Consider the following 22,941-nt stretch of genomic DNA (forward strand, 5'->3'; position numbering starts at 1 on the left):
ATCTTATATACCATAGAATATTTGTGTATTCTCAAAAAGTCAATTGCACTAACATTTTGTCTTAAATTAGTGGGCAATATAATTTGGATTAATAATTTGATTTACAGTAGCGGGAAAGTGACGATAGGTATAAAATGAAAGATACTTGATATAATATTCTAAAGGATACATGTTAAAATTGATAGTTTTAGCTTAATATTTATTCAACTTGCTCAAAAAAACAGCATGTCGATATCGATTGCTTGGAAACGGAGCGAGTTATCGATTACCGAAAACAAACACGAACTGCGCAGGTACTAGGAGGACCTACATCTATATCTCTGGCTTATAGGATCTGATATCCTTGGGTTCATACATATGGACGGACGGACGCTTCCTTATTCTCGTTACATACATTGAAACAAAAACATACCATTTTTACCCATTGTTAATGGGTTCAGGGTATAAGAACCTGCTCAATCGATATTGATAAATTTCCGCTTTAATGGCAGCAAAATCTTTCAACTCTATCGATCCCCATTTTTGCGAATTCGGATATTTATACGATTTACTGCAAATGTATTGTAATATTTATCGTAAATACAAATGCATAAAAGATTTTTGTACAGTATTATTGTTCTTCACGTCTGACAGCTTTCTCGACAACTCTGCTGCTCAGCATCTTGATCTGCTTGCGATTCGGTATATTGGCCATAATCTTCTGGTCATGTATTATATCATCATCAGCAATTGCTGTCTGATCCTCGTCATCGCCCATGAATTCGTTAGTATTAACGGTGGCCAAATAAGCGGAATGATACTTTTCTTTACAGTTCTGCCTCGACGATTCCATATCCGCCTTGAAGAGCTTCATCATCTTATATACTTTACGCTTTAGCACGTGCATAACTTTCTCAACTGTGTACAAATAAAAAAAAATGGGGTAAAAATTACAAACAATTCTTTTTTAGCAGATCTCTCAACTAACGATCTTCCTCGTAAAGCTCTGGCGGCGCGGCGTACATGGTTAGCATATCGAATTTGAGAAGTGGCAGTTTCAAATACGAGTTCGGATATGTCATCTGGAATTTTTTGGGATTGCGATCGACATGTCGCAATATTTCAATAAGATTCCAAAGACTTAAGCTGTATGACCAAATAAAATGTAATAGTCACTTGCAAGAGAAAATGATAGACTTACCGGAACATAATAAAGGCATTGCCGCGATTCTTTAAATACTCCATTATTTCCAACTCGATATTCTCCTCGTCTTTCACAGATTTTCTCAAGTCCTTAATGTACTCCAGGCGACTGTGGCATTATAGTTGAAAAGATTATTGCAAATTATTGTTCTTCACGTTGTTGTTATGTGCATACTTAATTTCCTCCTCAGATAGATTGTTGACTAAAACGCCTTGTAGCACAGAGGCCAATTTCATTCGGTCCTCCAGCGCATATCTAGTCATCACCTCGCGCTCGGCGATGCGTCGTATATTCTCATTGTTCTCCATCTGGCTCTTCAAACTGCAAACAGGAGTTAAAGCTTCAGCCGTTCATGATTGTGGTGGACTTACCGCGGATAAATCTCCCTGGCCTGGGAGCAGAGTGTACCAAACTTTACCTCCTTGATTATTTCCTCGACGACTTTCAGCACATTCTTGAGCAACAACATGCTGTGCGTCTCCCGCAAATAACGCTTAGGATCTGCTGTTGCAGAGAGCTCTCGTTCGGGCTTAGCACGCATAGGTACCACAGAACCAGCTGGCTTGTGATCTACTAATGAGGCGAGCATTTGTTGCTTTTCCAAAAGATTTTTACGTGATTTGATCTCCAACTGGCGATACTGGACGTTGAGCTCCCTGAACTTGGCTATCGCTGGCATGCCAAGGTAGAGTATATGCTTTATGAAATTCGCTTGATCCTCCATGTCGTCAGCGAGAGACCGGATAATGGGCTCATAAAATATTTCATCCTGCAACAGCACCTGCACCATTTTCTGGTATGCAGAGTTAATGACCTTGATGGCCTTCAGGCGAATATTTGAGTTTTCAATCCTCTTGATGAACCCTTGCGACTTCACCTCCTCTTCTAAGACAAACTCATTCTGATACTTGATGCGGTTTTCTAGAAATGCACGATCAATCTGCAAACAAATTTATAAATATTTCATTTCTTATTTCTTCACTGAAGACCTACCAGCATTTTTCTGTACCGACACTTTAGTTGACTCAATCGACACTCCAGACGATCCCGCTCCTTGCGCAGCACAAAGGTGCGCTGATTGATATTATCCACAACTAGATGTATGGGCATTCGCTGGTACAGACGCTGCATATCCCTGTGTTTGATCAACAGGTTGCGAATGTTGTGTGTATTATCTCCAGTTACGGTGTTCAACAGCTTTGTCCGGCCCAGGCGGCATTGCAGCTTAAGTCGCTTTTTATCCGTAAAAAAGCGCTGGCGATTGGCCCTGTTCTCCAGCCGCTTGAAGATCGCATGACGGTCTGTCAAAGTGGTAATTAATCCCAGGAGATTTGCATATATCGATCACTTACCCAACAATGCTGACATGCCACTAAACTGTTCGGTCAAAGAGTTGGGCGTCCAACGCTCGTCGACCACCAAATGCTGGCGCACAAAGCCCTCGCCAAGGAATCCATGGTAGCTGAGGGCGCGTGGATGCACTGGCCGCGGTGCCATAGCATCTCTGTCATTTTGCTTATCCCGCCGCGAGACGCATGATAAGCTCTTCTCTCGATTAAAGCAGGGCATGGTGTTTTATTTTTTTGTGTATATATATATATATTATTTTATTTTTAAAATTTTTTTTATTGTTGTGAAACTGTTGGAAGTGTACCTAATAATTAAAATAAGGAATATTCACAATGAAGTATATAAAATTGAGTAGAAACTTAATCCATGGGCTCCTATGAAAAGTCTTAAATGTATTTAATAAGTTTTTTTTAGGCTTTCTGAAGCCAAAGCACATCTTTGGTCCATTCTAATCTAATGCATTAAAATGTTCTTGTATTGGAAATAAAAAGATAGTTTAAAAGTTTATTAATGTTATTAAAAGTAATCTGCACACTTTTTCATTCATTGATCTGCTTGCGATTCGGTACATTGTTCAAGGTCTTCTGAGGTTCCTGCAGCAGATCCTCTCCAACTGTTATACCCAGTTGCTCATCCTGACCGAAATATTCGTATTAATCAATTGTGGTCAAAAAGTCGGTATATTTTTGTTTGTAGCCTTTTATTAGCTTTTAATAATATAGATTCAAAAGGCATACCCTATCTCAGGAAATTAAACAAAGAATAAGAAAATTAAAATAAACAAATAAAGCTTACGATTTATGTTAGGAAAGCTTAAAAAGCTGCTTACTTGATCTCTCCATCAGATAGATTGTTCATTAAAACCCCTCGCAGCACTGTAGCGAAAGTCAGTTTGTTCGTCTGCATTTGAAGTTCGATCAACGCTGTAGACTCGAAACTAAGCAAGGTTAAAGGCTATTTAAATGATGGCCAGATTTAAAACTTGCCGTCAAGATTCTTGCGTGACTTCTCCAACAGTCGAAACTCGAAACTGAGATCCTTAAACTTGGCTATAGCAAAGCTACAAATAATTAACTTTAGTTGAGTGATCCTCTATATGCTGATGCTGGGCTACAGTCCGATGAATGGCTACTTTTGAGCCGCTCGGAACCACCCGAGACATAAAGTCTATTTAATGCGACAAGGTCATGGCCAATATTCCGAATCGCAAAAAGATTCCGTCCGTCTATCCATATGAATGAACGCAAGGATATCAGAGCCTATAAGTGTTAGAGACTTGGAAGCTGTAGGCCCTCCTAGTTCCCGCACAGATCGAGTTTGTTTTCGTTATTCGATAACCTGCCCGGTTTTCGATTAATCGATTTTTTAAAACTCTTTTTTAAGCAATTTCGGTAAATAATAACGGCTTTAGTCACCAATTTTGACGTGTTGTTTCTAGAATAGTATATATATATATATACTAGCGGGGATAGCCCGGCCTTGCCCGTGGCACTTATGTTATAAAATCGATCTTCTCGAATAGCTTTGAAACTGAGCGGACAGTAAACAAACTACTCTCATACAAACGTTTTCCGTCATTTTACCACTGTGGAATTTCCCAAATCGCTGAAACATGTATTCATTATATTCTTATATAGAGCTTTGAAAATAAGTTTGATGCAAATCGGACACAGCTTAAAATTCTCAAAAAATTACTTTAAAATGCCCTTTCCACCGAAGAAGCTTAGATTTTACAAAAAATGTGAAAGAGTTTCATTCCAACGTTTTTCGCTAATTAACCACTGTTGTGGGTGGAATTGCTGAAACACATATTCATTTAGTTCTTATGTAGAGCTTTAAACATAAGTTTGAAGCATATCGGACACCACTTAAAACTTCGCCCAAAAAATCTTTAAATCGCATTTTTACCGAAGGAGTTTAGATTTTGCGAAAAATGTGAAACACGTCTCAAATGATTTTTCATATAGAGCTTTGATAATGAATTTGAGTGCGAAACGTCACCCACCAAATCTTTGACCTCCATTTCCACCAAGGGGAATACATTTTTAGAAAAGTGTGAAACACCCCTCAAATGAATTAGAACAAAGAACTTTGAAATTGATCGGGCCAATCGTATGGTAAACAAAAAGTTTGTATAAAACGCTTTTCGCAATTTTTCATACTTGCGGGTGGAATTTCCCGAATCCCCGTCTTAACGTGCACATTCACTACATAAGATAGCTATAGTGAAAATATTAGCTTCCTAGCTCTTAGGGTTTCGGCTGTGCGTTGATCACCAATCAGTCAGTCAGGACAAACAGTTTTATAAATAGAGATATAACAAGTATCTTTCATTATATAGCAATTATCACCTCCCCACTACTACCTAAAAGCTATAAATCAAGTAATTAAGTCAATTTAAGCTAACCACCTATATAAGCTCGAATATTTTATACACGAATATTTAATAGTACAATAATTTCTACTGCTAAAAATTATATCAAAATCGGCTAAAAAACACAAAATAAAACGTGTTTTCGCTGCCAACGTGTCCCTAGTTAAGTGCTCCCGACTAGAACCTCTCACTTCTTTTTCCATATATATGTATTTAAATATCGTTTATATTATGTGCGTCCCAATTGGAATAAGTTGTATGCTTTGCATAAGTGCATCACTATGAGAGTATTTCCATAGCAAACATTTTGATCGAAGAGCAACAAGACTAAAAATATGCAGACTAAAAATATGCAGTTTATGCAGATATATTCAAAAGAACATTCCTTTCTTCAGGCTTTGGGCAATAAATACAAGTAAATAATATTTTTGAATTTTTGTGTTTTAGTTTATTAATATGAAATGTCTAAGATGTAATACAAAAATGAACGTTTATATACACAAAGCCAAACAAAAAGCTATTGTTCTTCCCGTTTGCAAGCTTCCTCTACAAATTTGGCACTCTGTGCCTTTATCTTTTTGCGATTCGGAATGTTGGCCATGGCCCTGTCGGTAATTAAATCGTCCCCCATCGCAGCTATATCTTGCTCTTCGTCTTGGGTGGTTCCGTGTGGTTCAAAAGTAGCCAGAAAAGCGAGATGGTAACTATTTTCACTCTCCTTTAATCTTGCATTCATCTTCGGACTGTAGCCCTTCATCAGCTTGTATACCGAACGCTTAAGTAAATGCATAATTACGTCAACTGTGTATAGCAGAAAACACAAAATGTTATACGATTCCTTCAAGAGGATGACTCAACTCAACTATTTGTCGGATACAGCTCTGGGGGCACAGCGTACATCTGGTACAGCTCGAATTTGAGAAGTGGCAGCCTCAAATACGAATTTGGATAATCTCTATGAACTTGTTTCGGACTTCGATCTACATGGCGGAGGACTTCCATCAAATTCCAAAGAAATAGGCTGCGAAAACAAATAGAAATTACAAATCTGATTGAAATACGGTGCATTTTTTAACAGCTCACCGCAACATCACATACAGATCGGCGCGATTCCTAATATACGAGACATTTTCCTCCTCAAATTCGTTTTCAGCTTTCAGAATTCTTTTTAATTCTTTAATGCGCTCCAGGCGACTGTCGAGCAGATAAGATAAATATAATAATTTATTAAAGAACAATATGAATAAATAAATTGAAAAGGCTTCTTACTTAATTTCCTCCTCGGATAGATTATTTATTAATAAGTCCGAGAGCATACTGGCGCATTGCTTTTTGGTGTGCAGCATTCGCTTACATTGCCAATCATGTTCGGTCTTACGATGCAGTTTTACATTTTCCTTAAATCTACCCTTAATGCTGTGAAAAGAATAAAGATACAGTTTTTAAATGACTTTTGAAGACTTACCGCGGATAAATCTCCTTCGCTTGCGAGCATAAGGTCGTTAATTTTAGGTTTTTAATCGTTTTTTCAATGGCCAGCAGCTGCACCTTGAGAGTGTGCATGCTCTCGGTCTCACGCACATAGCGCTTGGGGTCTGCTAATATCTCTCTGACCTTGACTTCCGGCGGGCCGTTAACAACAGGCTTTTTCAGGGAGTTCAATATTTGTATTTTAGCTTGAAGATTTTTTCGCGACTTCGACTCCAATTGTAAGAACTCGTGGTTGAGCTCCCTGAACTTGGCTATCGCTGGCATGCCAAGGTAGAGTATGTGCTTTATAAAATTCATCTGATCCTCCATGTCGTCGTCGAGGGAGCGCAAAATTGGCTCATAAAATATTTCATCCTGCAACAGCACCTGCACCATTTTCTTGTATGTGATGTTAATGGTGCGAATGGCTTTTAAACGCATATTAGAGTTTTCTATTTTCTTCTGAAATACACGCGATAGGCGCTCCTCCTCCAGCACAAACTCATTCTCGTACTTGATCAGATTTTCCACCTTCGATCGGTTTATCTGTAAGAAAGTGAAGTCTTCATATGTGTTTGATCATTGAACTTTTAACTTGTGACTGACTAATAGTTTTTTATATTTCATTTTTAGGCCGGTTAAACGGTCCTCCAGACGATCTCGCTCCTTGCGCAGGACAAATGTGCGCTGATTGATATTGTCCGCAATCTGGTGAATGGGCATCTTCTGGTAGAGACGCTGCATATCCCTGTGCTCGATCAAAAGGTTGCGTATCTTATGGGCGTTATTCCCAGACGAGATATTTTTCAGCTTGATGCGCCCATCAGTGCACTGCGTTTTCAAACGCTTACTCTCCACCAAGAGGCGCGAATGATTCGTCTTCGTCTCATGCTGTTTGTATATTAAAAATCGATCTAAGGAAGCATAAGCATAAGCATATGGAAGGATATGTGCGCAAATAGCGTGCATTACTCACTTAGCAGTTCGGTCATGTTTGTAAATTGCTCATTGATCGAGCTCGGAGACCAGTTATCGTCAACAATGAGATGCTGGGCCGCAATGGACATGCCGAAGAGTCCATGGTATTTTAAGGCGCGCGGACGAACCGGCTTCGGGGCCATTGGATCCGTATCATTCGTGGTATCCCGCCGGGGACGGAAATCTAGGCTCTTCTCTTGCTTAAAACACGGCATTGTGAATATATCTATTTGTATTTTTTATTATGTTTGAGTGTTATGTTTTATGTTTATCTTGAGTGAGTCGTATATTTGTAATGAATATTTCCAGTTTAACTATGTTCCAAGAGTTGATAACTATTCCTGGATTGCTAGATTAATCCAAAAACTACTTCACCTAACCTAAATATATTTAAACAGAGATGCCACTCAGTTTAAATACATGACGATCTGATATTTTATGCACTTATTAGGCTCTGAACCCATTAAAAATTGGTAAAAGAGCATAATGTATCACGCTGAAGTAGCATATCCAATCAGCATCAACAGCCGAGTCGATCTACCCATTTCCGTCTGCCTGTCCGTCTGTCCGTATGTATGAACGCAAGGATCTTAGAAACTATAAGAGCCAAAGACTTGAAATTTTAGCTGTAGGTCCTCCTACTCCATTGGCAGATCGAGTTTCCGTGTACATGCACACACACAATTTCATGCGCGTCTGCTTCGAATTATGTCCTCTGCAATTGCGATTTTATTGCTTTGCGTGCTGATATTTTAATTCGTTTTGCTCTTAACAGGACTCAATTATGGGTGTGGTTCTTGAGTAGAGGCGGTGGCAAGTGGTATTATCTGTCGTGAGTTTGCGACCTATCGATGAATCTATTTTTTGTGGCTGGTGTGTCTAGTGCGGTTAGTTGCGAGTTCGAGCCCTGCCAATGTAATGCAAAAAAATCGCTTAGCGCGTGCTGAATTTGGTGTTGGAATAAGTGGGTTCAGGGTATCCCCTTGTCGGGAGCTCACGCCTAGAACATCTTACTTGTCTAATTTTACAAATGTATAAGATGACGAAAGTTTTTTTTACACATTTATTTTTTGGTTTTTGTGGTGTTTTTCCTTTTTTTTTCCAATTTTTTTTCCCCCAAGGGGGGAAGCATATTGCTGCCCCTGTGTTATTTACACAATTTATAAATCAACTAAATATAGATATATTTGGACAGCTACAGATTTGTACTTACATTTATTATGAACGATGTGCATACGTTGGATGTACATATACGTAGGTATATTTCACATAGGCTATGTGCTCCTTTTTTTAAATATTTTTTTGCTGTTTTGTTTCACTTTAGCTAACTATGGAAATTTTTGTATACATATGCTTTATATGCTATACGTATACGAACATATATATACATATATTTATGCAAAAATTTCCAGCCTTAACGTGTGTGTTTCTGTGTGTGACTGCGTGTTGCGATGGAATGGATTGTAGTGGTGCTTGTTACCAAAATTAGTTAAGACCATTTTTGAAATGTGCCCAAAAGTAGGCAATGTATTTTTTTAATGCATTTGTGATTAACAATAGGTTTGATATTCAGTATCAGATTTCTTTAAGTTTTAGTAGTATTTATGTTGATTATTGTAGCTGGCATAACTACATAAAATCTCTGAATATGTTGGTTACCACTTTTGCTGACAACAAAAATATAATAATAATAATATATAAATAGAAAAAAAAGTGGGAAATACTCCACAGATGAATATTGACAAAGATCTTTAAAAGTTTAGTTTTTAGACAATAAAGCTTCATGCAACCGTCTTACCAATTGCAATTTACCACTGTTGTTGGTGAAATTTCCCAAAACTCTGAAAAATGTATTCATTAAGATCTTATGTTAAGCTTTGAAAATAAATAAAGAAAATCGGACGCGACTTCAAAATGTATCAAACACATTTAATAATCATTTGTTTATTTTTGCTTTATAGTTTTTGACTAAATTCCTTGTTCATTTGAGATAGCTGAGATAGCGTATACCTTTGGAATCTTAATGATATATTATCTAACGTAGATCGCAATCTGGGCATAATTAAAATAGCCTCTAGCCCTGCTTAGTTTAGAGTCTATAGCGTTGAGAGTCAAGTGAAAAACAATGTTAAGCTGCATCGCATGATCGAACATGAAACGAAGAAGCAGAAAATGAAATTCGCCACAGTGCTGCACGGGGCTTTAATGAACAATCTATCTGAGGGAAAGATCAAGTAAGCAGCATTTTAAGCTTTCCAAACGTTAATCGTAAGCTTTATTTGTTTATTTTAATTTTTAAATTATTTGTTTCACTATTTATTTGTTGCACTAACAATCCGAATTCATAATTGAAATTGCCTCTTCTCAAATTTGAGAGAAATAGACGAATTAAGCTAATCGATACAAAAGAATTTATTTTAATATATGTTGTCTGTTTTCATATAGTTTATAAGCTTATGCATCTAGTCAAGCGTAAGGTATTAAAAGCTAATAAAAGGCTACAAACAAAAATATACCGATTATTTGACCACGAAAATACGAATATTTCGGTCAGGATGAGCAACTGGGTATAACAGTTGTAGAGGATCTGCTGCAGGAACCTCAGAAGACCTTGAACAATGTACCGAATCGCAAGCAGATCGAGGCATAGATTAGATAGATAGTGTAGATTAATTTTAATAACATTAATAAGCCTTTAAACTATCTTTTTATTTCCAATACACGAACATTTTAATGCACTCCAATGCAAAGATTAGATTGGACCCTAGATGTGCTTTGTCTTTATAGTTACCTCGTTTTTGGCTATCAATTTGTGATAAGAAAGCCTAAAAAAAACTTATTAAATACATTTAAGACTTTTCATAGGAGCCCATGTATTAGGCTTCTACTCAATTTTATATACTTCATTGTGAATATTCCTTATTTTAATTATTAGGTACACTTCATTCCAACAGTTTCACAACAATAAAAAAAAAATTAAAAAAATAAAATAATATATATATACACAAAAAAATAAAACACCATGCCCTGCTTTAATCGAGAGAAGAAGATTTATCATGCGTCTCGCGGCGGGATAAGCAAAATGACAGAGATGCTATGGCACCGCGGCCAGTGCATCCACGCGCCCTCAGCTACCATGGATTCCTTGGCGAGGGCTTTGTGCGCCAGCATTTGGTGGTCGACGAGCGTTGGACGCCCAACTCTTTGACCGAACAGTTTAGTGGCATGTCAGCATTGTTGGGTAAGTGATCGATATATGCAAATCTCCTGGGATTAATTACCACTTTATTGACAGACCGTCATGCGATCTTCAAGCGGCTGGAGAACAGGGCCAATCGCCAGCGCTTTTTTACGGATAAAAAGCGACTTAAGCTGCAATGCCGCCTGGGCCGCACAAAGCTGTTGAACACCGTAACTGGAGATAATACCCACAACATTCGCAACCTGTTGATCAAACACAGGGATATGCAGCGTCTGTACCAGAGAATGCCCATACATCTAGTTGTGGATAATATCAATCAGCGCACCTTTGTGCTGCGCAAGGAGCGGGATCGTCTGGAGTGTCGATTGAGTCAACTAAAGTGTCGGTACAGAAAAATGCTGGTAGGTCTTCAGTGAAGAAATAAGAAATGAAATATTTATAAATTTGTTTGCAGATTGATCGTGCATTTCTAGAAAACCGCATCAAGTATCAGAATGAGTTTGTCTTAGAAGAGGAGGTGAAGTCGCAAGGGTTCATCAAGAGGATTGAAAACTCAAATATTCGCCTGAAGGCCATCAAGGTCATTAACTCTGCATACCAGAAAATGGTGCAGGTGCTGTTGCAGGATGAAATATTTTATGAGCCCATTATCCGGTCTCTCGCTGACGACATGGAGGATCAAGCGAATTTCATAAAGCATATACTCTACCTTGGCATGCCAGCGATAGCCAAGTTCAGGGAGCTCAACGTCCAGTATCGCCAGTTGGAGATCAAATCACGTAAAAATCTTTTGGAAAAGCAACAAATGCTCGCCTCATTAGTAGATCACAAGCCAGCTGGTTCTGTGGTACCTATGCGTGCTAAGCCCGAACGAGAGCTCTCTGCAACAGCAGATCCTAAGCGTTATTTGCGGGAGACGCACAGCATGTTGTTGCTCAAGAATGTGCTGAAAGTCGTCGAGGAAATAATCAAGGAGGTAAAGTTTGGTACACTCTGCTCCCAGGCCAGGGAGATTTATCCGCGGTAAGTCCACCACAATCATGAACGGCTGAAGCTTTAACTCCTGTTTGCAGTATGAAGAGCCAGATGGAGAACAATGAGAATATACGACGCATCGCCGAGCGCGAGGTGATGACTAGATATGCGCTGGAGGACCGAATGAAATTGGCCTCTGTGCTACAAGGCGTTTTAGTCAACAATCTATCTGAGGAGGAAATTAAGTATGCACATAACAACAACGAGAAGAACAATAATTTGCAATAGTCTTTTCAACTATAATGCCACAGTCGCCTGGAGTACATTAAGGACTTGAGAAAATCTGTGAAAGACGAGGAGAATATCGAGTTGGAAATAATGGAGTATTTAAAGAATCGCGGCGATGCCTTTATTATGTTCCGGTAAATCTATCATTTTCTCTTGCAAGTGACTATTACATTTTATTTGGCCATACAGCTTAAGTCTTTGGAATCTTATTGAAATATTGCGACATGTCGATCGCAGTCCCAAAAAATTCCAGATGATATATCCGAACTCGTATTTGAAACTGCCGCTTCTCAAATTCGATATGCTAACCATGTACGCTGCGCCGCCAGAGCTTTACGAGGAAGATCGTTAGTTGAGAGATCTGCTGAAAAAGAATTGTTTGTAATTTTTACCCCATTTTTTTTTTATTTGTACACAGTTGAGAAAGTTATGCACGTGCTAAAGCGTAAAGTATATAAGATGATGAAGCTCTTCAAGGCGGATATGGAATCGTCGAGGCAGAACTGTAAAGAAAAGTATCATTCCGCTTATTTGGCCACCGTTAATACTAACGAATTCATGGGCGATGACGAGGATCAGACAGCAATTGCTGATGATGATATAATACAGGACCAGAAGTTCATGGCCAATGTACCGAATCGCAAGCAGATCAAGATGCTGAGCAGCAGAGTTGTCGAGAAAGCTGTCAGACGTGAAGAACAATAATACTGTACAAAAATCTTTTATGCATTTGTATTTACGATAAATATTACAATACATTTGCAGTAAATCGTATAAATATCCGAATTCGCAAAAATGGGGATCGATAGAGTTGAAAGATTTTGCTGCCATTAAAGCGGAAATTTATCAATATCGATTGAGCAGGTTTTTATACCCTGAACCCATTAACAATGGGTAAAAATGGTATGTTTTTGTTTCAATGTATGTAACGAGAATAAGGAAGCGTCCGTCCGTCCATATGTATGAACCCAAGGATATCAGATCCTATAAGCCAGAGAAATAGATGTAGGTCCTCCTAGTACCTGCGCAGTTCGTGTTTGTTTTCGGTAATCGATAACTCGCTCCGTTTCCAAGCAATCGATATCGACATGCTGTTTTTTTGAGCAAGTTGAATAAATAAGCTAAAACTATCAATTTTAACATGTATCCTTTAGAATTTTATATCAAGTATCTTTCATTTTATACCTATCGTCACTTTCCCGCTACTGTAAATCAAATTAATAATCCAAATAATTTTGCCCACTAATTTAAGAGAAAATGTTAGTGCACTTGACTTTTTGAGAATACACAAATATTCTATGGTATATAAGATATACTGTAGAAAATTTCGTTAGGATCGGTTAAGAAAATACCAAATTTAATAATTACTGCGCAATTGGATGGGGCAGCCAGTGCAAATTCCAAAAGTTTCTGTATACATGCATGCGCGTTGCTTCGAAGTCTATCAACAGCATTCCAATTGCAATTGGATTCTGTGCTGCTACTTTAATTATTTTTTTTCCAATAATACTTAATTATAGATGTGGTTGTTGAGTAGAGGTATATCAAGTGGTTCATCCTGTCGCGCGCCCGGGGGATTTGTTTTGTTTTAATTTCTTTGCTGGTTTGGCTATTGAGTAGTGTCGTCAGCAAGTAATGCGGTCAGTTGCGAGTTCGAACCCTGCCAAGGGAACTTTTTATTTTCGTTGCGCTAACTGCATTTGATGTTGGAATAAGATCGTCCAGGCTATTCCTTAGTCGGGAGCTCCCGATTTGAACCTCTTACTTGTTTTTTTTTTGGCTGGTGTGGCTGTTGTGTAGAGTTGCCAGAAATTAATGCGGTCAGTTTCGACCTTGAACCCTGCAAAGGGCATTTTTTTTTAAATTTATCTTTATTACTTCAAACGAGCGCGTTGCGCGAACTGCGTTTGGTGTTGGAATAAGAGGATTCAGGTATTCGCTAGTCAGAAGCTTCCGACTAGAAACTCTTACTTGTTTAAATTACAATCGAAGGGTAATTAACAGTTGCTAAGACGGCTATTCTGTTTTGTAAGATCTTAACTCGGGAGTATTAGATGGATGTAGAGCTTGAAGCATGCAGAAGGGTATATATGCGATCTCTATTCAAGAGCTCACCAGCATCGTGCGGTTGATGTTCTCGGAGGTAAAACGATTCGGAAGGCGTGCACTTCTAGCGTTGCTCTAAACTCTGCTCGTCGGATTTGGCGTGAGTCTTTTCCTCTTCCCTTCACATATCACTCCTTTAGTGTTCAGAGAGGTTAGGTGCACTGACTGTATTCTGAGAATTAAAATAAATGAAAACAGCGGACTTCTATGTGGGAATTCCAGTGGCTAGGGTGCCGTAGATGTTGATCGGTCCCTATTCTTTACATTCCCAAACTTGATAACTCGTGATTATTTTGGGTGGTTACCCCTGAACTAATGTTTTATTTAATTCAGCATAAGCAATATGACCACAGCGTATCGTATCGGTCATATCGTGTTGGCGAGGGACCTTTATATTCAATTTATTGGTACATTTTAATTGAAGTAAACTTGAAATAATAAACATATGATCTAAATGAGAATGCTTTACTCCTTAGCATTTTCTACCTAAACTAAGGCGTATAGAGCAGTGATTACTTATTAAATACAATCATGGTGGTACATATGCATTTCGAAGGCAATAAATTCGAGTAAATAATTTGTTTGCCAATTATAGGCCGTACTCACTATTAGTAAGATTTAAATTTGTCACTCACGGTTATATCCATCTGTGCAGGTTCTTTAAAGTTTTCGGTATCTGCGCATAATGAAAGTAATTTTATCGAAAGTCGCTGATACGGGTAACACTACTATGTACTCACACAAAATTCGTATATTAAGATTACATTAAAATAATAAAAATAAAGCAAAGGAAAATAATTAAAATGAAAGATTGGCTGGCCTCCCGACAACATCAAATAGCTAATAATCCTATGCAGCAAATAAATTCCAATTAGAACGCATATGCGTGAGGTATCGAGAGAGCTAGACTATTCGAGTGCGGTTAACTTTATTTCGTTTCCAGAAAATGACTTTTCTTTTTTCACTCCTTTGTGGATTGTGTCACACCTACGTTATACGTTTCCAAACGCGGCTATACTCTACCGAGTAAGATAAGTTATGAACGACACAAAAACAAGCTATGAAAAGGGCCGATGCCAACTTTTAGCAAACTAATTCGCCGAATAAGCGCAGATTTTGGGCGGTGGGTGAGTGTGGGGCTGTTTAATGTTTATAAAGCGCGGAGGCGGCTTACGCAGACCGGCCGATAGCTGAGGTTGGTGGCCGCTGCTAACGCTCCCTACGCGGATCTACGTTCAACAGTACTAACAGTCTTTCCTGACAAAAGCGTCACCAGTTCAATTACTTTGTCGCGTTCGCAAATATTGCTTAGCCAAATACGTTTGTCGTCAATTTTAATTATAACCAAGAAAATGTAATTTTAGCATTGTTAATACAAAAATGATACGATAGCTCTTGCAACAATGGTTTTTGTTTAAAACATACACTAGATTTCGAGGCAGAAATAGGTTTTTGGAGTTTTCAATTTAGGTAAGCAATGAATTTACTTTCTATTTACTTACTAATTTCTGACTGTTAGTTCTTCAAACGGTTAAGTACATTTCATTTTTTTTTTTTTTGAGATAAAAATATATTAAAGAAACGAATAAATAAGAACACTTGCAATGCCCTGCTTCATGCGTGAGAAGAGTCTTTCACACCTCCCTCGGCGTGTTAAGGCACCCGACCGAGATGTATTGGCGCCCAAGCCAGTACATCCTCGAGCCTTGAGATTCCATGGACTCTTTGGTATGTCCTATGTGCGCCAGCATGTGATGGTTGATGATCGATGGACGCCAAACTCCTTGACGGAGGAATTCGGGGGCATGTCCCAATTGTTAGGTAAGTCTTTGACGTACATTCTACATATACACCTTAATGCCAAATACTACTTACTGATAGCCCGTCGTGCGGTCTTCAAGCGGCACGAGACAAAGGCCAATCGGCAGCGCTACTTTCTAGAAAGAAAACGGTTGAAATTACAGTGTCGCGATGGACGGTCTAAGCTTCAGAAAATACTTACCGGAGATAATACCCACAAGATTCGAAATTTCTTGAACAACCACTGGGAAATGCAGCGTCTGTACCAAAGAATGCCCATACATCTGGTCGTGGACAATATCAGTCAGCGTAATTGAATTTTTACGAGCCAATTCTGCGCTCCCTCCATGGTGACATGGAGGAGCAGGCGAATTTCATAAAGCACATACTCTATATGTATAGAGTATGTGCTTTATGAAATTCGCCTGATCCTTTATGTCACCATCGAGAGAGCGCAGAATTGGCTCAAAAAAATTTGCATCGCGACGTTAATAAATTAACTTAAGCAAATTTACTATAACAGCGTGAGTTTTTGGAATCTTATTAAAATACTGCGGCACGTTGATCACCAGCCAAAATTATTAAGCTCTCACTATCCCAATTCGTATTTGAAGTTGCCACTTCTCAAATTCGAAATGATCAATATGCTCAGCACCATAGATTTAAGATGAAAACAGTTGAGTACAAATAAAATAATACATCTAATAATCTCTATACATACAACTATTTGTCCTCACTGACTGACTGACTGATTGCTGATCAACGCGCAGTCCACACCGTAAGAGCTAGGAAGCTACAATTTTAACTGTAGTTACCTTATTTGATGAAGGTACACGTTAATACGGGGTTTCGGGAAATTCCAGCCGGAAAAGTGGAAAAATCGCAACAAATGTTTGTATGAAACTTTATTGTTTACCATAATTGGTCAATTTATTCCTCCTTGGTGGAAATGCCATTTAAGACGGGTTTCACATTTTTCACAAATTCAAAGCTTACTAAGTGGAATGATCGTTTTGCTTCAAACTTATTTTCATAGCTCTATTATAATTATAATTTGCTTATTTTTTTTTGTCATTTTTATACCCTGAACCCATTCGTCCGTCCGTCCGTCTGTCCCTCTGTCCGCATGTATGCACCCTATAAGAGCTAGAGAATTGAAAGCTGTAGGTCCTTCTAGTGCCTCCGCAGATCGAGTTTGTTTCCGATTATCGATAATTTACTCCGTTTCCAATCAATCGATTAAAATCGACATCGTCAGTTTTTGAGTATCGATAGTTTTTGAGTAAATTTTGATGGTTCGCTTTACGGAGAGTTTATCCAGGAGCTCGTATGGAACTTCTGTAACAGACGCGTGTTGTATTAATCAGTAAGGCATCGGGGTCGTGTTGAAACAGGCGTTACAATACACTATTTTCAGGCCAAGTTTAAAGCCGTGTGTTTTTGAAGGCAAGGTTAGTGAGGCTCCTTACATCCTTGACCATTCCTCTAATCTCCTCTAGGAGATTGGGTTAAGCATTCCATCATTTAAGAAATTTCTCTGAAGGAATTGGACAGCATTGAACACGCTTATCACAAGCTGCGTTGATGTACCATTTGGTGGGTGTAGCAGGGAGTTCAGAAGCGGCGGCCATAGGACGAGAACGTTGTCTTCGGCATACATTGCCTTTATTTCTTTTGGAAGACACGACCACTGGCTGCAATCTGCAATGGTAGTGTTGGTAGTTATTTGTGAAGCCTCTTGAGCTGTTGATTTTCTTTATGACGCATCTAAACGGCCTGTCTTCGCGCTGCTGGTAGTGTTGGAATTCGGTACCGAACTGAATCAGCATAAAAGTCATCTTTCTGTACGACTCAGTATCCTTACATTGGATGAACATGTCGCCCCTCATATTTTAGGCATTCAAAGAAAAAAAGTACTGCTGTGCGGTCATGCTAAACGTGAAGCAAGCCTTTGCTGGGTATGGCACCCCGATCTACTCCGTAAACTTAGGGCAAACTCACCAAACTGAATTGCATATATGGAGATGCTATCTCGTCTATAAAGAATATCAGATCCGAAATCCCGTAATTCAGCGTTCTCCACGGTGTACACAGCCGACATGCCTGTCAGCCATCTTTGGGATACCGCAAGCAGGAGCAACCTGAGCATTGTTCACCGGTTTTAAAATAAAACTAACGCGTATATCATCAAAATAAGGTAATTCACAACCAGCTAAATATTCCTTGGTTAAACCAGGTTATTGCTGAGTGATCGCCACATTTTTAAACTCATTTTCAAAGATTTTTGTTCAAATTTATTTATTTGAGGGCTGTTTTACAATTTTCGAAAAAGCCATTTCTCCTAGGTGGAAATGAGGGCCAAAGATATATACGAAAAATCGTGTCTCAAACTTTTCGCAAAAATTCATGCTTTGTCGATAGAAAATGCGATTCTAAGATTTTTTGGTGAGTTTTTAGACTTACTATGTATAGCAATATGCTGAACTATGTTTAAATAAAGTTCGCATACAATACACGTTGTAACAGATTTGTTTTAAATTTAATTTTATTAAGCATAATCGGTCCGGAAAACTGAATCCATCTATCTTTATATAGATAATTCATTTCGTTATAGTTGGCTAGCAAAATCATAAAGCAGAATTATTTATTGTTAAAACAAGTTTTTTTTTATTGGTTTTGATTTTGCCAATATAAATCAAATGTTCTCACTTAAGCCTTAAAATTTTATATAAAATTTCCTCATAAAAGGTTTCTGCAACATACCAATAAACTATCTATCAAAATATTGTGTTTATTTTTAAAATGTCCACTTTTCGAATTTGTGATTATTTTTAAGATATTGAAAACAAATATGTAGCTAAAGTATATTTTAATAATTTGTGCTATGCCTATAAGTAGACAACACTTTTAAATAAACAGCGGGGCGCCGTAGAGTAGGAAACTCTCTCACATATATACACATAAATGCAATAATTTAGAGGCAACAATCAGGCATGGAATTTTCATGAAAGCTATAGCTACAAAAAATCCGAATCTAGCTAAATTTTACAGGAACTATAACAAAACGGCAAACTTAAAAAAGTGTTTATGCCAATATTTTCACGCTGCTGTTCAAGCTATACTTTACTCTTACTCAAAGGAAAATCTTATTCTAGGTCTATAAAAAACCATATTAAAAAAAACTTAAATTCTTACGAGTACTTTCTACATGAACAAAGTACAAAGTACATGTACTATCTGGATAAAACTAAAAATTCCCAAAAAAATGTTGGTGTTTTCAATAAACACAGAAATTAGCATGCAAACCTAAAGAAAGGTAAAAAAAATAACTTAATTATTTACATTAAAAAAAACATGGTTTAAACTGGGTGGCAACTCTGCTCAAATATATTGAGTTTAGGTGACGCAGTTTTTGGATTAATCTAGCAATCCAGGAATATTTATTAACTCTTGGAACATACATACATATATGTACGCTCAAGATGTACATTAAACATAACACTCATATAAGAAACACAACATATAATAAAATGCAAAGCATTCGCTCGCCGTCAAATAGACTGAACACTAGCCAGCTAGTGTGTTTTACATAAATTATATATATATAATTAAAATCCCAAACAAATAAGCAAAATATCAATTCCTTCACTTACTGTGGTAAGTCTTAGACTAAAAAGTGCTAAAAAGAATGGGATGATTTTATCATCTTTGGAGAAGCCTCTGAACTCAAGAAATTAGCCATATCAGCAAAAATTAATAAATATTAAAGCAAATAAAACAGCGAAGCACAACAGTGAAGCAAAACCATCCAAAACAAATTTAAAAGAGAATACAAATAGATAAATAAAAAAAATTGACAGCTCAGTGAGTGACACATCAATAAGCAGCGCTCACTCGATTAAAAAAACTTGCATATATACTAATGTTAATATGGGTTCAGCGGAAATTATATTAAGAAGGTACCTTACCTAGCAATTAAATACCTGAAAGTCCCAATAACAAACAGCAACAAATACAACGAAAATAAGAATAAACACTTGATTTTAAACACATATAACTCGGATATCGTCACCAAAGGTTCTAATACTGAAAACCCAACTCTCCTATATGATGACACAAGTCAAAATGAAGCCATTCAAAACAAAAACATAAAGAATGGTCTACTCCTTTTTGAAAAAAACTCGTCACCTTAAAATCAACATTCTGAAGAACATAACGGCGCTTGGAGTAATTCTATATACATTGTTTTTTGATGATGCCACCAATGCAAATCACATAATTAACAAGAGGTTCTGGTCTGGAGCTCCCGACTACGGGATACCCTGAACCCTCTTCCAACACCAAATGCAAATGTATATACTATTCTAGAAGCTTTATGTTAAGTTTGGTGACTCTATCTCTTATTATTTAAGAGAAATTGACCAAAAACGAGAATTTCGAAATAGATTTTTATCGATTGCTTGGAAACGAGGCAAGCTTTCATCCCGAGGAACTAAACGGTCAGACGAGGAAATTTACAATAACATCCAATCTGAAGATAAAATTAAATCTTTCAAAAGAATGAGGAGAAAAAATAATGAAGCGATTGAACTATTAAAAGAGAATATATTAGAACCAACTGAAATAGTGGAACTTTTTAACATGTGCTCCCCAAAAGTATTGCACTTCTACCTAAGTGCCAGACAATGCTTTAATTGTGGAGGACTGGGACGCATAAACTCTATGTGTAAATCCAAGAAATTATTTCTCCGCTGTGGTAAAGCAAATTGATGCGCCCTGGATGAAAAAGTGAGAGATGTATCTTATGTAAATGTAGTGGACATCACTCCTGGGAGAAGAGTTCCTGCCCAGTGTGGATCAAGGAAACTGATATTTTGAAAATTATGACAATAAACAAACTGACCGGAAAAGAAGTTATAGAAAGCTATTCTCTGAACAACAATGAAATGTACACCCAAAAAACAATGACGACAATTTCCCACAACTAAGTCCAAAAATAAAAAACGTGATCAGCAATGACACAAGTGTCAATCAAATCATTAATAAAACGTTATTCAGCAAGGTGGTGCAGCAGGTCCACGCCCATCTTTAATCTATCCTCATACACCTAAGATACAAGCCAACATCTCTTGTCACCAAGGATCTTTTTCCACGGCTAGTGCACATTCTTGGCAAAATTTAAGCATTTTGTCGCGTTTTGCAGCGTTAAAGCTCAAGTCCAGAACAATAAAAGCCTTTACAGGGAGATCGAAAACGATCTGCAGGCTCATCACATGCTCAGGTCCAAAATGAAATGCACGACTGTGCTGGACGAGGCGCTATTAAATAATCTTATCCGAAGAGGAAGTCAAGTGTGTACTGTTTGGAATTATTTCATATATCCTTGTGTATATATATATATACATATATATATATATCTTGTATTATTCGACAGTCGACTAGAACGCATTCGAGAATTGAAAATTATTTTAAAAAAGGATGAGGATTTCGAGCAATCTGTAATGGACCATATCAATAATTTCGCGGATATTTACGTAATGTTACGGTATATATATTTCTGATCAGCATTAACATCCGATTCGATATATATGCGTATATCTACAATGGTATTCAATCTTCGGCATGCCAAGGATATCCACACTTTCTTACCTTTTCTTCTGTTCTAATCCGTTTTACTTATTTAATGCAGCGTTAGCATTTGGAACATTATTGCTATTTTGCAAAATGTTGATCATGATCCCAGGAATTTCACTTGTAGATATCCCAATTCGTATTTGAAGTTACCATTGCTTAAATTCGAATTGTTTGATATGCGCGCCTTGCCGCCAGGCTTCTACGAAGAAGACAGTTAAGTTAAGCTACGCACCACATAAAATCCATTACAAATATTAATTATTTTGAAATTTGAAATACGCAGTTGACAAACACATGCATGTTCTCAGGGGGCAAATGGAATCGGAGACGCGGATCTGCCGCAATAAATATCATCAGGCTTTTCTGGCTACTCGCCAAATGTATTCAAATGTCAATTAAGACGATGAGCACATGGCTGTGCCTGGTCTCGACTATGAGAAAGAGAATGCGATTCCGATTCCACGATTCCGTCTCGAAAGCAAATTAAGGCTTTCAGTGCTACAGCTATGGAATCGGCCAGATTCAATGAAGACAACTGAGATATAATTTTTATCAAAAAAATATAATATTTAGATAAATATATATATAGAATTAGATTTGATTTAACGCTTGATCGCGGCCAAGTTGAAAATCTTATCAGTAATGAAAAATATTGCTGGAGGAGAAGATAGTATTGCGTATATTATGAAAGGAAATAGAAAACGCGAGGTTCGACCGGTGGAGCTGAAATCACGAAAGAATCTTCACGGAAAGTTTGGTACCATTAAAATCGACTCCAGCCGCTGGCCAGTAGCATTCCTAGTGAAGGCCAAAAAGATTCTATCAGCGGACCCGAAACGTTATGTGCGGGAAACTCGGAGCATGACAATGCTCAAGGTGGAGCTGCAGTCGAGCCAATCTACGAACTAAAGTTAGTGATACCCTGCTCACAGGCGAAGGGGATATATTCACTGTGAGTATAATGAAAGGCCTTCAACAATAGCTTGCATAGTTTTAAGTCTACAGCGTTGATGGCCAAGTGAAAAACAATGTTAAGTTGAAATGCAGAAGCACAAAATTTAATTCGCCACAATGCTGCAAGGGGAACAATCTATCTGAGGGAGAGATCAAGTAAGCAGCTTGTTAAGGTTTCCAAACATAAATCGTAAACTTTATTTGTTTATTTTAATTTTTAAATTCTTTGTTTTATTTGCTGAGATAGGGTAAGCCTTTTGCATCTTATTGATATATTATGGCACGTAAGTCGCAATCCTAAAGTCTTTCGTACTAACTATCTGAATTCGTAATTGAAATTGACATTCCTCAAATTTGAGAGAAGTGGACAAAGACGGTAAATTATGCTAATCGATACAAAATCTAGTCAAGCGTAAGGTATTAAAAACCGCCAACAAGCTGCTTTAGCACCCGAACGCGGCCGCCAGGGTTCTGGCTGACCCCATCACGGTGAGGCACCTTCGAAGGCTACACCCCGACCACCTACCCACAAGGCGTATTACTTAAACACCATCACTGGATATATCATCTTTGTAAATATAATATAAGTTAAATTATTCGCTTGGTAGAGATCAGAATGCACTGATC

The 22,941-nt window shown here is 37.8% G+C and overlaps 4 protein-coding genes and 1 long non-coding RNA gene across 5 annotated transcripts; 3 read left to right on the forward strand and 2 right to left on the reverse strand.

Moving 5' to 3' along the window:
• Window positions 1-537: 537 nt before the first annotated feature.
• Window positions 538-2,813, reverse strand: LOC6632266 (putative leucine-rich repeat-containing protein DDB_G0290503). The gene is made up of 7 exons (XM_002056358.4): window positions 2,536-2,813; window positions 2,177-2,484; window positions 1,555-2,123; window positions 1,358-1,504; window positions 1,181-1,291; window positions 968-1,125; window positions 538-897 (listed from the first exon to the last, which is right to left on the reverse strand). The coding sequence occupies exons 1-7, from the start codon at window positions 2,750-2,752 to the stop codon at window positions 611-613; spliced, it is 1,797 nt and encodes a 598-aa protein (XP_002056394.1). The 5' UTR covers window positions 2,753-2,813; the 3' UTR covers window positions 538-610.
• A 2,517-nt stretch (window positions 2,814-5,330) lies between these two features.
• Window positions 5,331-7,656, reverse strand: LOC6632267 (uncharacterized). The gene is made up of 7 exons (XM_002056359.4): window positions 7,354-7,656; window positions 6,984-7,291; window positions 6,373-6,923; window positions 6,177-6,323; window positions 5,991-6,101; window positions 5,771-5,928; window positions 5,331-5,708 (listed from the first exon to the last, which is right to left on the reverse strand). The coding sequence occupies exons 1-7, from the start codon at window positions 7,568-7,570 to the stop codon at window positions 5,425-5,427; spliced, it is 1,776 nt and encodes a 591-aa protein (XP_002056395.1). The 5' UTR covers window positions 7,571-7,656; the 3' UTR covers window positions 5,331-5,424.
• Window positions 7,657-10,334: 2,678 nt separating this feature from the next.
• LOC6632268 (putative leucine-rich repeat-containing protein DDB_G0290503) lies at window positions 10,335-12,598 on the forward strand. Its single transcript, XM_002056360.4, has 7 exons — window positions 10,335-10,596; window positions 10,651-10,958; window positions 11,012-11,580; window positions 11,631-11,777; window positions 11,844-11,954; window positions 12,010-12,167; window positions 12,239-12,598. Exons 1-7 carry the CDS (start codon window positions 10,452-10,454, stop codon window positions 12,523-12,525), a joined length of 1,725 nt encoding a protein of 574 aa, XP_002056396.1. The 5' UTR covers window positions 10,335-10,451; the 3' UTR covers window positions 12,526-12,598.
• Window positions 12,599-15,477: 2,879 nt separating this feature from the next.
• Window positions 15,478-16,125, forward strand: LOC6632269 (uncharacterized). Its single transcript, XM_002056361.4, has 2 exons — window positions 15,478-15,747; window positions 15,808-16,125. The coding sequence occupies exons 1-2, from the start codon at window positions 15,531-15,533 to the stop codon at window positions 16,041-16,043; spliced, it is 453 nt and encodes a 150-aa protein (XP_002056397.1). The 5' UTR covers window positions 15,478-15,530; the 3' UTR covers window positions 16,044-16,125.
• Window positions 16,126-19,187: 3,062 nt separating this feature from the next.
• Window positions 19,188-21,892, forward strand: LOC116650337 (uncharacterized). The gene is made up of 4 exons (XR_011416182.1): window positions 19,188-21,077; window positions 21,161-21,271; window positions 21,416-21,573; window positions 21,644-21,892. It is a non-coding gene; the product is annotated as an uncharacterized lncRNA (long non-coding RNA).
• Window positions 21,893-22,941: the final 1,049 nt, after the last annotated feature.

The sequence above is a fragment of the Drosophila virilis genome, chromosome 2 (genome assembly GCF_030788295.1).
Source record: "Drosophila virilis strain 15010-1051.87 chromosome 2, Dvir_AGI_RSII-ME, whole genome shotgun sequence".
Taxonomy (NCBI): Eukaryota; Metazoa; Arthropoda; class Insecta; order Diptera; family Drosophilidae; genus Drosophila; species Drosophila virilis.